Raw genomic sequence first — 18319 nt, 5'->3', positions numbered from 1 at the left:
AAAGTAACCATAAGCTTCAGCTGGTAGTTACACTACTCACATCTTGCCACTGGACTGTGTATCCTTTAATCTAATAATGAGAAATTATTGTAATTATTGGGTCTAACCACATTATTTCAAAGAGAAGTTTCAATAGGCAACGTAATGGCATGTGAGTCACTGATGCATGGGTCTGGGGTACTCCCCAGCTGGGTATTACAGATCTTAAGAGTTTAACACTTCAACAGTGTCAGGTTAATGAATGAAAATTTCAACCTTGCTGTTATACTGTTAATGTACAGGGCAATTCAAATCACTACAATGCAGGATGTAGGAAACTGCTTAAGAAGCTGGTATAGAAGTAGCAGCACATCTTCCAGGTTAGGATGGGTAGTTCATCAATTTTGGTTATTACTCCATGTTCCATGTAGGTAGCTACGTAAAGTGATTTGGAACAACATACAATACATTTCTTTCACATTCTTTGATGTTCAGTACACATTGTTGTATTTTAATTGCACCATACCTAGAGTAAGGACAGCTATTAAGGGATACAACTAAAAGTGTAATTGGATTAAGGGCCCCTTGTGGTGCTCAAAACAGATCAGAAATGGAACCTGAGAGCCTGATGGGTATACCTGAATGAGTTTGTGATGAAGGTTTCCTCTGATATGCAGGCATGTCCTGTTTGTGATTTCAAGCTCAAATAGTTCCTGTAAACTACTGAGAGTCCTGGCGGATAACCAAACTGCCCTTTGGAAGGAAGAAATACAATAGTGAGCACTGCCCGTGTCACATTAACCTGAAGTTAATGGAGCTTGCAACCAGAAGATTTCACTTAATAATTTGAAGCTTGCACTCCCCTGGGGTTGCTTTGGCGTAAACGTTAGGGATGCTAGCTAGTCAAACTGGTTTAGAGACTCCAGATCTGTCTTGCCATTTAACCTGCAGTTAAATTTGTGTTAATTAACGGTTTTAAGTTGTGTTCATGCAGGTGTTTTCTTTCAAAACAATTGTTTGCAGTAGAAATTTGAATTGCCAATACTTCATGAACAATCTGCCATCATTAGTAGAGGTGCACTGACATAAGACAACTAGACCAATCCGGTACTGATCTGATATGAGATTAATCATTTTGAAACCGATACGATACCAATCCGATATACTGATATAACTAAGTGTAGCTATTTATATTTGAGGAACCACATATGCCATGTTCAACTTCATTCTAACTACTGAAGACAATCATAAGATCATTGGCTATGCTTGGTTAGCTACCCATGGTGGTGTGGCCTCTATTCACAGCTGCAGACTATAAGGTACCCACAAATATTTTAATACATGCCCTGCCGAGATTAGTCCAGATTACTCTGCATTTTAATGAATGGTAGAGATGGTTGGTTGTTTATGCTGTGCTCTTGGTTCATTTTTTTGCTGTTTCCCCAGGCTCACCACTATGAGTGTTTGTTGTGTGATTGGTAAGTATTGTGACAACAAAACAGCAGTTATGGATACACTTAGATGGCTTCGCGTAGCGTACTGCTTTTAGACAAGGAAAATAACTGCTGTTTCCCACCCTTGTTAGCCAAATAATAGGGACTTGATCATTGGACAGTGTCCTTAAGATAGTTCAGTTGTACATTGGTGTATCACATCAGTTTTTAGCAGCAATATCGGCTCCCACCAATATAGTCAAAATTTCTATATCGGAAACCGATACGATATGTATTGGTATATTGGTACACCTCTAATCATGCTACTGAACAAGTCTCATACACTCTCAAACTAAGCTCACACGTTTGAGCCCCTGAAACAGATAAGGCAAACACTGGGTGAAAAGAAATAATTCATTGGCAACTCTAGGACTCATCTCCATCACTAACTATCAAATGGCACTTTCAAGTTGGTAGCAAGTCTCACTTCACTGAACCTCCAGGCTCCCCTTGCCTATCATCTACAATTGGTAAGCCTGATGAGCACTAGTCTCCTCCTGTCTTGGAAGAATACTTGACTTAATATGAGTGGCGAATACCACTTCTTCTGCTGCTTTGGTCCTGTAATTCTTGGAGCCTGATTAATCAGGTGCATATTATGAACATTACATCACAGAAGAGCATGTGATTAGACTACTCAAAGCCCACAGGTTTAATTAATTTTGCGGTTGGAAGTCTAACTTCTTCCACAAACAATTACTTTGAAGGCACTGCCTAGGCATAATATCTATCATCATATGAATATACTGTGAGAGTTTAAAGAAAATGCGATGATTGTGGAAGGAGATCCAATTGGCATCTTCATGAAAAACCGTCAAATTCTTATACCAACACTTTGCAACATAATGAAAAGATTTATTGTAGTTATATTATAATAATGCTAAGAAAGTAAGTGCAAAGTTGCATGGCACAATGCTGCATCCAGACTACCAAAGGTAGAGTACATTTGGGTAGCACAAATCATCTTGTTTCATAGAGACAGCACAAAGCTACATATGTACAAAATAAATTCACAGTTTATCACCACCCCTGCATATATTTCAATACTACCTCCAAACTTTTTATTATGAAACCTTGAATTATGTGTGTGTATATAGTACACATTTTCACTATACTAAGACTAGCATATCATACAGTACAATAGTAACTGTATAGTAGGGACTACAAAGGAGTAGGCATGGCCCATGAAATAACATCACACAAAAACTAGCCTCAATTTTCCCTGACGATGAGGCAGTATTGGTGAGGTAAAACTAAGCCCAACAAGTTTTCAGATCAATACGAAACGCTTTCAATAAGTTGCTATGGAATTTAAAATTTTTTTATTCAACAGAATTTTCTACTGACTGACTAAGTGACTGACTGACTGATGTCTTCAGACAAGCGTAACTCAATAATGGCTAAGGCTACGGGCTTGATTTTTTCACTGTTCAACGCTGCTTCAGCCCGACAGGTGCCTTTTGGCATACCGCAGTACATACAATACATTCTTCATGGACTTACCAGTGTCCTCCTTTGTGTCCCATTCATCTTTTGCTGACAGGGAAAGGTGTCGATTTGGCACGAGCACGTGATGGCTTCCCTTCAAAACGAAAATTGTCCGTATTTTTCATAGTGGCTATTTTGATTGTAGGGATGCTTTTCAAACAGTTCTTGATTCGTATTGCTGTGTAACGGGTTGAACATAGCCAACAGCAAAGCGTAATGGATACTTCACTTTTCAGACAATAATTAATAAAATTGGGGCGTGGCACCATTTCTTTTGGTATGCGTAGATTGTAGAGGTGCTTCTGGAAAAGTTCTTGATTCGTATTGCTGTGTAATGGGTTGAACATAGCTGACATCCAAGCTTAATGGATACTTCACTTTTCAGACGATAGTTGATATAGCTAGGGTGAGCGGCACCATTTCAGATGCGGTATGCGTGGGTTCACCAGTCATAATAAAATTATTTACAAAAAAAGTTAACAAACAAGTACACAAAAAATTTGGAATTTTCAACTATAGAGTAGGGACCATAGCACATCGATAACATCGATAAAAAGTACTGAAACAAGTTGGAATAGTCCATGATAATAAATCACAGTAAAACAATAACCTACTGTGCATTTCCCTTATGGTATCTTGTGCACGGTAGGGATATAGCACTTCTTATTGTTTTACTGTGATTTAATATCATGGACTATTCCAACTTGTTTCAGTACTGTTTATCGATGTGCTATGGTCCCTACTCTATAGTTGAAAATTCGAAATTTTTTCATGTACTTGTAAATATATATGGTGGTATGTGGCTGAGCTCCCATGAACTTTTGATTTTCAACCATCTCACTTTGTAAGATTGAAATATTCTGATACAATAGTCAAGTACTTTATTGTATAAAACAGTCAAGCACACCTGAGAGAGACTACATTGTAAGGCTATTTACTACCATATTCTTTATCAATGAATGCATGCCAGAACTTCAGTAAATGTGGTCTAGCAAATTGTTTATTTCACCCTCACAGACAGTCTGGCTTGAGTATTTGAGATTTTATGGACTCCCTCTTTCTCTAATCTGTGGAATGTCAGATGTGGTCAGCAGTGATGCTGCATTACAATGATTATCAAGACTCACAGTACTAAGTTGCACAACCAAAAAAGTAAAAAGTGCAAACTAAGTAAAAAGGAATTCAGTCAATCGAATGCTGTCACGCACACCCTGATTAGTCGGGTTCATTTTCTTCGCAAAATTTAAGTTTGTAGTTGTAAATGAATTTGAGTAACAGCTACAATTTATAATGCAAAATCCTATTGATGTACAATCAAGATACTCCAATAGAACAGTCACTCTAATAGAACAGTCACCATTGAACAACAATTAAGAATTTTTACCCTTTGATGGCCACTGCTGCCATATGGTGGAATGGCATCATAACTCACGCATACAATAAGCTTTAGCCTTGCTATAAATAAAGTTTAAGTTATTAAACACAGTTAATGTTGTGAAGCGTAGGCTGTGCAAATACCCAAAATATTAGCATGCAACAGTGGGCTCTAATAAGAACAACGCATGCGCAACAAAGTGAGCAGAACACGTTGGCAGTAATTCATACCTGTTGTAACAAATCTTGCCAGTTACAGTGGCTTTTAATCTTCAAGATGAATACTCGTAGTTATCGCCGGCTGAGGAAAGGGAGGGTCGTCGTCCTTGGGAAGGTCGACTGCTGGATTGAGCAAGCGAAGAGCTTTGTCACGCCGGAGGAAGGGCCGCCTAAAGGAACAAGTATTCCGGACAGGACGACGACGCGACAAGATGCGATACTACAATGCTAGTAGCCACCTTCAGGGTCGTTTCTACAAGTTGCTTACCTTGGCCCATGCACGGTGTCACGGTCGCCTGGGACAGCTCCGACGCCGCTGGACTCAACACCAACAGTAACTACAGCTCCACCTCATACCATAGCCAGTTCGTCAGGCGCCACCTAATCAACAAAAATGCAGGGAAATCACGTGGTGGGCATCAATCAGAATATTCGAGGACAAACACCACGACTATCGCGAAACGGCCTCAAACAAGATGCTGCATCGGGTAAGCAACAGTATAACACCAATTGGTGTACTAGTATAATCTTGCACACTGTCCCCACACACACTGTATATATTTGCATACAATCAGTGGGGATGTACCGGTACATCGTATCAGTGGCCAATATGGCGATTTTGTCTTTTGCCAATATCGGTTGGTCTCAATATAGCCGCCAAAATCAATATAATATACCGAAATAGTCTTTGCCATGGTAAAGCCGCATTATACCCTCTGTTATATAGCAAACAAAGCTGGGGAAACAGTACTTTTATCCTTGAAAAGAAGTGCTACGCTACGAGAAGCCATAGAAATACGCGCATAGCAAACATTCTTTGTTATAACCATACAAAAATGATCATAGTGGAGAGCTATAAAAAAAAATAAAATAAAAAAAATAAATAAAAATTAAAGTAACCATGGGATGAATAAACTAGAAACACAGCTTGAAACAACCAGCCATCTCTACAAGCCATTAAAAATACGAAGTGATTTGGACTTATCTTGGTGGGAGCACACACTAAATAATAATAAAAAAAAAATAAACTTGTGGGTGCCTCACGGTCTGGGCTGTTAATTGAGGCCACACCACCACAGGCAATCAACCATTGGCAGTGATTGTTAGGACTTGGAACTACTTACTAAGTGTATCTTATGGCAAGTTAAAGTTTCTCAGTTTCCTCTAATCTAAATGTATAGCTGCACTTTATTATATTGGGTCGGTATCGGTGTTCTGACTCAGTATATCGCTTTATATTGGATCGGTTCAGAAATTTCTCTATTGGTACACCTCCAGTAAAATGTGAAATAATAAGAGTTGCTTTGTAAAAACAACAACACAAACACATGGTTATCATAAATTATATGTTGAAAAGCAGCCAAGTACATGTTAGAACTTTGCATAGTAGTTTCACGGTGTTGTGCCAGCTTCTTGCACACCATACCCCTTGAGTCTTATAATAGTCCCAAAGAAAAGTCCATTTTATTGTCATTAAAGGAAACTTCAACCTATACATCTTCAACAGGAATTGTTTCAAAACACAGTGCTTGCTCTAATGTGTACACGATACAGTGTCTTCGTCATATATCTGTAGTTCTGTGGTTAGGATCTGTTCCACAACTTTGCCAGGCAATTGGTACGGGGCACACCATTGGGTTGTTAGTTGCATGTTAGTTTGCGTGTACGTTATGTCTTCCTAATGTTTATGTTGTCACACTTGCTTGATATGTATGTCGTCACCATTGCTTGTCCGTATACCAACGTATGTCACTGCCACTGCTTGTTTTGTATGTCACTGTTGCTCAGCTTGCACATCATCATCATCATCTTCTGTATGCTGCAAGCATAGCTTATCTTGCATATTACTAGATGTTGCCACCATCATCATTTCTGCACATTGCATGGTCGAAATAAATAACCTTGATGCTTGGGGGGGGGGGGGGGGGGGTAGATCACAATATACATAATACATATCATGACCCCCCTATGGCCTCTATTGTAAAGAGTTTAGGACAGAGACGCTTCTCTGCTCTAAACTCTTTCATTACCCAAGCATCAATAAACCAAAAGTACTTCCTACTTTGGCCCCGCTGGAATTACATAACCTTGCCTAGGCCATATACCATGGCAGATGAGGCCCCCTGGCACTTACCAAACCCCCTCCTCAATCAATGGATTGCTGGAGGTGAAGAATGAAGATCCGAGGAACAGAGCACGTAAATAGGTGAGTGGTAGCGTAACTAAACATTAAATAAAGTTTAAGTTATTAAACAGTTGTGAAGCGTAGGCTGTGCAAGTACCCAAAATATTAGCATGCAACAGTGGGCTCTAATAAGAACAACGTATGCACAACAAAGTGAGCAGAACACGTTGGCAGTAATTCATACCTGTTGTAACAAATCTTCCCACCCTGTCCCTACCCACTGAACAGTTCACAAACTTCACTACACACAGGTACTCTATGTTAATTGGCATGGTATGCTGGCAGTTAAAAATTCTAGTCAGTATCCCATTGTCAATAGTGGTACTTACATACATATGTAGTGTAAGCAGTAGGGCTGAGGGATACTGCCATTTTGGTATCACGATCGATACTAAAGCCACTATTCACGATACTGAATAGTTCACGATACTTACAAATAAGTCAATCATAGCTGGTGCTACATAGCATATCGCTCAGCATTCCTGCAGGAAGTCCTTATAGGTGATAACAGACTAGCCACTATCATCCTTGTTTACAGTAACAGTTATTGTAACACATGCTTTGAGGTTGTTATGGTGTTCACACCTCTCTGCAGGGGAAATCAGATGGGTGGACTTTATCATTTACAAGAATTCTTAGCCTAGTACTGCATAACAAATGGATTTTTAATGACAGTAATGTACAGGCATGGTATCACGATAGTTAATAACAAAATATCGCGATATCGATACTTTCAAAACATCGCGATATATCACTAAAACGGTAGTATCGCTCAGCCCTGGTAAGCAGTGGAGCAAGCTAAGTAGACACATAATAATGTTGTTGTTGTTGTACTCTAAACATTTACATGAAAGACTGTACTATCATATGTATTTTGTTGCGAGTTCTTCAGCTGTAGGTCTGACTGGATTCCTCACTGTGCCAGCCTGGATTCCTTCACCGTGCCAGCTGCTACCACAAGTAGAGATTGCTATTGAGGGATGCTCGCAGTTCAAATCTTTGTCAGGAGAGATGCTCTGTTATCCTGCCTGCAGTCACAGACAAGCCCCTCCAGTTCAGACTGCCATCAGGAAATTGGGTTGCTAACAGCTGCTTGCCTCTCCCATCCAGATCAGTATCAGGAGACGCTCTCCCAACCAGATTACTAGCTGAAGATGCTCTCCCATCCAGATCATTATTAGGAGACGCTCTCCCATTCACACTGCCAACTAGAGATGCTCTCCCAACCAGATTGCTAGCCGGAGACGTTCTCCCATCCAGATCACTACCAGGAGACGCTCTCCAAACCAGATCACTAGCTGAAGATGCTCTCCCATCCAGATCATTATTAGGAGACACTCTCCCATTCAAATCGCCAACTAGAGACTCTCTCCCAATCAGATCACTAGCTGAAGATGCTCTCCCATCCAGATCAGTATTAGGAGAAGCTCTCTCATTCAAATTGCTAACTAGAGATGCACTCCCAACCAGATTGCTAGCTGGAGACGCTTTCCCATCCAGATCAGTATTAGGAGACACTCTCCCATCCACAAGAAGACACTCTCTGTCATGAGCACTATCAAACATTTCCCAGCTATAGAGTACCAACCAGCTAGCCACCATAGAGAGACCTTAGTGCTACTATCACGTGTCAGTGCTATTTCACACAGTGCCACTCTCAACAGTGGATATTGACAACTCTGAAAGAAACCGTCACGTCCTGACCATTGTACCACCTGCGCACAGGTGTTGATGCTGTCATCACAATCTGGCACCTGTGCGCAGGTGTTTGATGCTGTCATCACAATCTGGCACCTGCGCACAGGTGTTTGATGCTGTCATCACAATCTGGCACCTGCACACAGGTGTTTGATGCTGTCATCACAATCTGGCACCTGCGCACAGGTGTTTGATGCTGTCATCACAATCTGGCACCTGCGCACAGGTGTTGATGCTGTCATCACAATCTGGCACCTGCGCACAGGTGTTGATGCTGTCACAATCTGGCTAAAGCCACGTGACACAAATTAGTGGTGACCCGCAGGTCAACACATCACCTACTGCTGCTATAAGCAGTTCGTCCATTCTCCTTAGAGGAGTCTGAGACAGCCGGGGGCTCACTTAGGATATCTGCCTTATCCACTAGGTTCTCCCGTATGCCTCTATTGTAAAGAGTTTAGGACAGAGACGCTTCTCTGCTCTAAACTCTTTCATTACCCAAGCATCAATAAACCAAAAGTACTTCCTACTTTGGCCCCGCTGGAATTACATAACCTTGCCTAGGCCATATACCATGGCAGATGAGGCCCCCTGGCACTTACCAAACCCCCTCCTCAATCAATGGATTGCTGGAGGTGAAGAATGAAGATCCGAGGAACAGAGCACGTAAATAGGTGAGTGGTAGCGTAACTAAACATTAACTTGTAAATGCATTTCATAGCAAGATATCCTAGTACTGAAATGGACACAGCTATAGAGATCCCGTTTCTGGGATAACCAGATACTTCCCGGACTAGTGCGTGTTTGTTATGTATTACCATAAAATGTAACTTTTCATAATAGGTGAATTGAATCATTCTTCAAATTGAAAACAAGTAGCTGATAACAAAGAAAGTGTTATACATTGATGGAGACAGGTAAAGTTGACAGTTGGTAGATTTATCCCAGACGTGGCATGGTGGAGACTAGAGATGTACCGACTCAACTTTTCTGAACTTTACTGATACCAATCCGATCTAGGAAATTTATTACTGATCTACCGACATTGTACCAATCTGACATCAATTATCTATTATGATGACTGACCTTGTACAGGTAGTTCTTATAGCATTTTATAATCTCAGACTAAGCTGATTGGTCAATTGTTAGCTGAATGATGATCACAGCATTGTTACTAGAGTCAATACAATGGTGGTATGGCCTCAATTACACCACCCAGACAATCAGCAGTGTCAGCACCCACAAATATTTTAATGCATGCTCCTACCAAGACTTGCCTGGAATGGTTTGTAGGCTGTTGTAGCAGAGATCCTAATAGTTTAGTGTATTTGATATAGTGTAGCACTATATTCATTGTTTTCTGCCAAGGACCATCATGAATCCTTGGCTTCAACAGAAAATCGGTTCTACCATTTTTGCTAAAATTGTCGAGATCGGCATCGATCCGACACTAGATCGGTATATCGGTACATCTCTAGTGGACACGAGTGCAGATACGCATGCACAACAGCAAAAATGGGACAAATCATGAAGAAACCAGCTGTGGAATGGATTGCACTGTAAGTAAACTGTATAGAAGAGTTCTTTGGAGTGTATTACAGTGCACCTTAGTAAATAGCTTGTTGGGATTTCATTGTTTGTTCGGGATGGTTTTTACCAAAGTTTAGACTTTGTTGTTTGATAACTTTGTTGCAGTTACTGTTATGTAAACAAAAACAACACTGTCGACCTCCTTAATTTATAGTGAGTATTTAGACATATGGTTACTCTGTAGTTCAGTGTATTAGACGGTTAGTATGATGCGATTCGGCAATTCGGTCAGTGGTCCCGGAGAATTTGGCCGTCACTGGGTTAAGTTAGATTAGGGATCGTAGAAATAAAAAGTAGTGAAACAAGGGAGTACACCTGAAAATATACTAGTGGACATGTAATCCCTTATCCAGTCAACCCATGACTGAATTAGAGATTAAATGTCCACTAGTATCATACAGTATGATAATACCGTATGTTAGAGATAAAAGTTTGGCCTTTTCTGGCCAAATATATCATCCTAAAACCACCTTCATGGAGCCGTGGCAGTATTGGTTAGGTATAATAAGGCCGTCAGTACAACTTAAAACACTTTCAAAAATTTGTTCCGAAATTTAAAAAAAGATTATGTTTGGTGAAATTTTCTACTGTCTGACTGATGATGCCTTCACACAAGCATAACTTGATAATGGCAAAGGATTTTTTCACTGCTTGATGTCACTTCAGAGAGACTGGTGCCTTTTGGCATTCTGTAGTAAGTACAATGCATGCTTCATAGACTTGTGTTCTCTTTTGCGTCCCATTTATCTTAATTGACAGTGCAAGGTGTCAATTCGTGGTAGCATAGCATGATGACTTCCCTAAGTTTGATGGGAATCATCCAATTTTCCATTGAGCCAGATAGTTTGATTGAAGGCACTTTTGGGCTTATTTAAACCTAACATATACTGCAACCAGCAGCTTTGGAACTTTATACCTGCAAAGGGGCTATAGCTTTCCCGATAATTTGGCTAGCCACTTCAATTTATCCCTTAAGTACTCAACAATCTACCTACCACCAACAATTCAGATTACTATATAATCACTTTTTCTAACCAATCAGCAATCCATAAAGTAGTTATGAAACTATCTACCTGCAGACCCAACTCCTCAGCAACACTTTAGAGCGATGATCATGATAAGCACCTCTAAAATTAATTTTTGTGTTCAGTAGTGTTGCTTGTATTGGACATAAAGGTAACCTACACAAGTAAGTATACACTACTGGCATAATTTTTACTGCTATAAATACACTGAAATACAATTTCAGAGTATTAATTCATTCTCTGGAGGGGGGGGCATGCCCCTAGACCTCTAGTTTAGCAGGCTTTCTCACATTCTTTGCATATTCAACCACCACTTTATTTTTATCATTACCCAGCCCCCCCAACCACGAGGTGCTAGCTACGCCTACGATATATGTCTGTACCAAAGCCAAATTTTACAAAAAAAGGTGCTACCCTTCACAACTTTTTTTTGCCCCTATTTTTGGGGTGCTGCACTGTTTTTTTCCACAGCTTGGCTGTTTTGGTAAAACTGCATTAAATCTTTGAATTCTCAGGTAAATAGTAGGTAGCTACACAGATTTCACTATGGTATACATATTATGCACTTACCAACTTCTGGATTTGCTCTTTCATATATTTCATACTTTTTTTGGATTTCAACTTTTGTATTCTATAGTGCAATAAATACGCATTACAAGAATTCAATTTTCAAACAATTTTGCTGAAATAAAACTTAGTACAAAAATAACATGTACATAGTTACTATAGTGATCACCTTTTCACTTATTGTACAATGTGTACATTTTGAGTCATGCATACACATAGTAGTGAAATGAAAGTAAAAGTGATGGAAGGTATAGGACCAGAAATCAGCCTCTAAGAAGCCTGGCTAATTGGTTTTAGAGTCATCCCAACCATTCCCACTAAACTGGATCAGTCTGGGCAATAAACCACTCCCATATGTCTCCATAAGCTCATGCTGATACCTTTACTGAACAGTTATAGCTATGAATGAATAGTGCATGCATTGCTTGAGAATTTCAGTTATTTTGTGTGAACTACAGTACACAGGTTTTGTTGGAGATATTGTACATTTATTTTACACTTGGACCTGGCCACAGGTTTTGATGGTAATCTGTGTCCACATGTAATGAATAGTTAAGTATATCTAATCCAGAACAGCCAAGCTGTAAAAAAAGAGCGCAGCCTCCAAAACGGCTATGGTGAAAAAAGATGTGAAATCCAAGGTGGCGGCCAAGAAATGGCTGTGATGGTAGGTTAATGGTAAAAATTTTAATAAAGACAATTCAAATGAATTTGGTGCCACTTGGTCTTGGCACAAAATTCACCTGAATTGTCGTGATTAAAATTTTTACCAAAGGGTTGCAGCATATAAAAGACCAAAGGGTTGCAATCAAAGACCAAAGGGTTGCAGCATATAGCTCCCATACCTCTGTAGCATTAAGATGATTAAAACATGAACTATGCTATAGTGTAACTGTCATGTTATAATTAATCTTAACATTAATTTCATGGATGGAGTAGCTGTTTGAATGTGTCGGTTTTCAACAATGTGTCCAAATACTGTGTGTATGTGTACGATAATATGTGAGTATGACACATAGCTTTGTAAGGTGTGAATGATATTCACCTGATCAAGTGATGATGTGTCTTGCATTATCTGATAAAGGTAGTTCACCATGTTAGACCTTTCGTATTCTATTGCTACATCCAGTGGTGTTTTACCACGCTAGATAGAACAATTAGTGTTATACAATATCAAGTTCACTTTGTACATGTTTATTATTATACAGCTAACATACATACATGATATACAAATATGTGCACACAAGGCAACAATCATCCTTAATTAAATTATAGTAACAGCTGCTTCTTAAGAAGGCTCAATCCCTTCCATGTTATCCATCCAATAATGGATACATATTCACATGTGACACGTTCACACCTCAGATCAAAGGAGCCACCAGGGCTACATTTCATCTGTATCCCAGCTAGTCAGGCTACATACAAAATGTAGACTGGGCTACAACTGGGCAGCGCTATCAAGAGATACACGGTAGTGTGTTGTGCAGCCCAAGAAGCCGGCGCGCCACACCATGAGTATATTTACAGGAAGAAAAAAAACACAATTTTCACGCCTTTGTAGCTCCATGATCCTTTATCCGATTGGAACTAGTGTCACTACAGAGGTTCCCACCAGGTAGGCCATGCCAGGTACCAAATTTGAAGGAAATCTCCCGAGCCGTGTCTGCGATATGAGTGGCCAAAGTTTCATTTAATTCCTTCATTTTTTTTTCTTCGCTGTAGGGGGGCCACAGGGCTTTGATTTCTTTTTGCACACTTTGCAAAAATTGCCATAAAACACAAACTTGTAACTCCATTGTATCAATATTTAGTACAAGTAAAGAGTGTATAAAGGTACATTCACGTACCAAGTTTGCTATGAATCTGATAAATATCCAAGGAGTTATGAGCATTTATTAATGTAAAAAAAAGATGAAACTTTTGTCACAGCTACAGGGTAAACCGAGTAGAGGAATAACTTAAAAATTCATGTGTAGATAGGCTGATCATCGTAGAAGTGCCTTTTGGTGGTTAGAACAGCAACAGGCTTACAGCTACAGACTTTAAGTTATAAAGCAAAAACCGAGCGAGTGTAAAATCATGGGATCGAGATACTCTAATAGAGCAGTCACTGGGAGGGGGGGAGGGAAAGGTACATAAAAAAATCGAAAAAAATGAACTCATTATGACCAGAGTTCGAACCAAGGACCTCCATACCTAACGCCTACATCCTTAACCACTGAACCACTGCTATCTCCACTGATCACTTCACTTAATTTCTACCTTATAAATGAAAATTCTAGCTTAATAAGTAAAACTGATCTACCAATAGAAAATCTAGATGTTCTAGAACATTCTATGTGTGTTCTATTAGATGATTTCAGCGAAAGCAAAAACATGCGCTCTATTAAAACATTAGCACCATACTATTGTTGCAACACTTTGAGGCTCAATCTAGTTCATCAAATCAGAGCCATTTTCGTATTGGTCAGTAGTATATTTGTATTATTAACTTAGTTTTGCCCAGTATGACCGACTCGTGCCAATCATCATCATCGTAATCATCTTAATAAGTGCTATGCTAGCAAAACTCGTGATACAACAGCCTGGAAATCATATCCCAGTAAAAAGGTGCATGATTTGGTTTTTGAAAATACAAAAAGAAGTGAAATCCACCCAAAAACAGCCAAGCTGTAAAAAGAGTGTGGCCCTCAAAAGCCTGGGTGAAAAAGTTGTGAAATCAAAGGTGGCAGCCAAGAAATGGCTACAATTATGTTAATGCTAAAAAATTTTAATAACGGCTGTGTGCATTGTTAAAATTTATTAGCATCAACATCATTGCAGCCATTTCTTGGCCACCACCTTTGATTTCACAACTATTTCACCCAGGCTTTTGAGGGCCGCACTCTTCTTTTACAGCTTGACTATTTTTGAGTGGATAGCTTATTCACCAATCTTTTCCACATGTTTTCGAATACAGACATTTTTTTATGATACAACCTCATCGCCTAAAACAAACAACACAAGTACAGCAATGTGTGTGTACAGTACATAAGTGTCATTAATGGCTGCAGAGTTGGAGACATTTCAGCACAGAGTGCCATCCTGTGGCATGGCCCTGTAGTAGTAAATTGGAAGGTAGTGTTCCATATTGTTGAAATTGCACCATGCCAGACATGCCCCCATCACTAAGCTACTACTCTGCATGGAGTAACCACTCTACAAGTAAGCTTACCTATCTAGGCCTTTAGTGAATTTCAAAATTGTTCCATACAATAGCACTGATCAAAACATAACACTTGTATAACCAAAATTTTCTGTGATATCTCTAGGATATGACCATTCATCATAGCCAAACATAACCAGAACATACTAGCTGCTGACCCATAATCAAAAAGTTTAGGTATGCATATATAATACATCCAGTGGCTGCACTCCAATCAGTTTGGGTGATAGATCACCCTGTACAGGCTATCAGCCTAATAAGTGTTAGACATTAACTGTAACACGGGGCATTCAGGCTTTGCGGACCTCGGGCAGTCAGGCATACATATCAGGTAAAGCCCTCATGCCCATGTTGGAACTATTACATGTATAATAGTTGCAACATAAGATGAGGGATTTGTCTGATATATATGTACAGTAGAAATCCCTTTCCATTAGCCCTTAGGTGTACATGTCAGGCAAATCCCCATAGTGTAACTGTTGGGTACACTGTAACATTTCTTACATAGCTAGCTGAGTTCTGTTCCTTACATTGTAAATAGATTGCAATTTAAATTTACAGTATGGCATTGTATTGGACCACAAGTGGCTACTAATGGTTTTATGTTGTTCTCACCAAAGATTGTCTGTTATAGCACAGACAAGTTTTGCTTTTATGAAAATCATACACTTGACAAGAAACAAAATAATGCATTTTAAACAATGAATAGTGGTGAAAAACCTTACATTTCATACATGGCACATAGCCAGGAACCCACTAAATGGGTATAATAATTCTCAGCTGAGCTTACAACATCTTCAACAACTAAGTACATAGCATGTTAGTTATACTTCCATTAAATGTGCATAATTACTGTAGCTAGTATAGATACATTACATTGACTGAAGTTTTAGCCATTACTGATGTGAAGTCCATTTAATCGTGTACAGTGATTTATGCACTTGTTGTACACTTGTACAGTTTTCTGGTGTATTGTGTAGACTTGTACACAATTTAAAGCACAATCATATGTATTGTATTGTGGTTATTGTAGCTTTAATATACCATATGAAACCTGCATAATAGTGAAGGACGGTTGGTGCAATATGGCTGGTAGGCTGCAAAAGGACAGGAATAATATCTAGCATATTATAATTAGTTGTATTCTCCTAGATTGTAGCATGGCTAATTATAAGAATGCTTGTTACATATCATAAACTGGTGAACAATATGTTGATCAGTAACATCAACAATGTACACTGGAATCGCCTTTCATCTGCTTACACAAAGTGGTACATATTGTATACTATGTAGTATGCAGTATATCATAACAATGATACTTCAAAAGGGAAATGTCAAATAGAGACTATTTGGTAAGTTAAAATGTTATTAGAAATGTTTATTGTTTAGTAAAACTACATATACGTGCGTGGTATAACCTCAGTTACGCAAACAACCCCACTGATATTGGACAAACATTTGGATAATTGATAACAGCCATAACTAGTCAGGTTCACTATGTACTTTTGTTCAAAGTTTATGGAGATTAGTAACCTATACATTTTTGGAAAGCTTAGAGCATGAGGAATCTGAAAATCAATGTTTAGATTTGCACATATTCCTGCAAGGTCAGCATTTTTAAATTTCAAAATGGCAGCCAATAAAGTAAGAAATTCCCGATATATCAATTTTAATTTGACATAAAAGTTCATTAATAAACTCAACAAATTCTCTGGTGACATTTTTACATCTCTATTTATTAGAGGTGATAGTTAATCATGAATAATCAGAAGTTTTTACAAATGGAATAGAAGAGCATCCATTATGCTGCAATAACTCAAGAATAGTTCTAAGCAAAAAGAATTGTGGAATATTCCAGATTAATTTAATGAGATCTTTGTATAACTGGAGCAAAGTATAAGTTTGGCTTTCACTGAAACAGTTCAAGCCAGAAAAAATTGAGTTACTCTAATAGAGCAGTCACATACTCTAATAAAGCAGTCAATTTTGAGTCCATATTGCTAATGTAGCAGTCACTTTTATGAAACTCCTAGCTAGTGTGCTTATGTTAGGCATAAATTTCAGGAGATTAGCTAATACTAGGTTTGAAAGAATAATCGTCATTTGCCTAAAATATTCTCTCTTAAAAGGAACTTTGTTAATTAGCAATTGGCAACTACGACTTCACCCTGACCAGATCCAAGAGCACTTTTGCACGTACCAGTAGGTGGCATGCATTGACACAGTTTACTATGTCAAATATAACTGCTCAAAATTTATGGGCCTACATAATTATTATTAGAAAGCTTAGAGCATGGAGATCAATGCTTACATTTATACAGATACCTACATGTTAGTTAATTAGCAGTTTGAAAATAGCAGTCCATATGGTGCAAATTTCTCCATATATCAGCCTCTTATTGACAGAGAATTGTAACAAACACTATTTCTATGTTCTCACACCCATATAGAATCCATTAATAGCCTCTAAAATGCTAAGTAACTTAAAAGCAATTTATTTGGCAAATAGTTATTGCATGAAACAAAGTGAATAAATGAATTATTAACATTGAGACGTAGAGTACAGCTATGTATAAAGACATCACGGCTACGTACGTATGTACATATACATGTATTTATATCTATTACAGTTAATTCAAAGATATGAACCTTATGTCTATTACAGTTAATTCAAAGATATGAACCTAACAATGATCAGCACTGTCACTATTGTCATTTTTGATGTATTATACAGTACGATAGTACTATATATATATTAGGGATCATGTAGAATTGAGCTTTTCTAGTTCAAAACATCACCCTAAAACCAGTCTCAATTTCCCTTCATGACAGCTTTGCAACATTGGCTAGGCATAGCCAAGCTCAAAAATGTCTTTAGACTAACCCCAAACTCTTCCAACAAAATTTCTATAGCATTTTAAAATTTTTCTATTCAACAGAATTTTACGCTGACTGACTGACAGCCAAGCATAATTTGACATATTGGCTTGATTTTGCCAACTGTAGATGTACAATACATGCATCATGGGCTTGCCTTTGTCCTCCTTTGTGTTCCAGTTCTCTTCACTGACAATGCAAGGTGTCAATTTACGCTACATAACGTGATACAGCTTAACTGTGGCTGTGTTAGCTTATCGCCGGTATTTTCCATAGCAATATGATTGATAGTGGAGACACTTCTCACGTTGTTCTTTGTTTGCAACGCTGTGTAACGTGAAAAGCATAGCTGAAAATGAAGCATAATGGCTACCTCCCTTTTTGCTACATAATTGATAGTTGGGACATGTGTCCAGGTGTATAGTTTTCCAAGTGCCCTTCTTCCTTTGATGCAGTATATGTGCAAGTTCACCAGTCATAATTATGTTAGTCCTACATTTAATCCCTATATTTCAGTCTATACAGTAGTGAACAAGAGATGTTACCTATATGCTGCAGTGGACATTTAATCCCTAATTCAGTCATTTATAGACTGAATGAAGTATTGGGATTAATTGTC

The 18319-nt window shown here is 38.6% G+C and overlaps 2 protein-coding genes across 2 annotated transcripts in view; both read right to left on the bottom strand.

Annotated features, from left to right (window-relative positions):
- Positions 1-18319, bottom strand: part of LOC136254385 (N-alpha-acetyltransferase 50-like) — a 314728-nt gene that overhangs the window by 111064 nt on the left and 185345 nt on the right. The gene's annotated exons all lie outside the window — the stretch shown is intronic.
- Positions 1-18319, bottom strand: part of LOC136241572 (uncharacterized) — a 96723-nt gene that overhangs the window by 59775 nt on the left and 18629 nt on the right. Inside the window, exons 3-4 of the mRNA XM_066032804.1 lie at positions 12664-12762; positions 11622-11682 (exon numbers count right to left, since the gene is read on the bottom strand). Coding sequence (XP_065888876.1) covers positions 11622-11682; positions 12664-12762 — 160 coding nt within the window. The remainder of the gene's footprint in view (positions 1-11621; positions 11683-12663; positions 12763-18319) is intronic.

The sequence above is a fragment of the Dysidea avara genome, chromosome 1 (genome assembly GCF_963678975.1).
Source record: "Dysidea avara chromosome 1, odDysAvar1.4, whole genome shotgun sequence".
Taxonomy (NCBI): Eukaryota; Metazoa; Porifera; class Demospongiae; order Dictyoceratida; family Dysideidae; genus Dysidea; species Dysidea avara.
The sequence above is the reverse complement of the archived record's forward strand: the minus strand, read 5'-3'. Positions and strand labels throughout refer to the sequence as shown.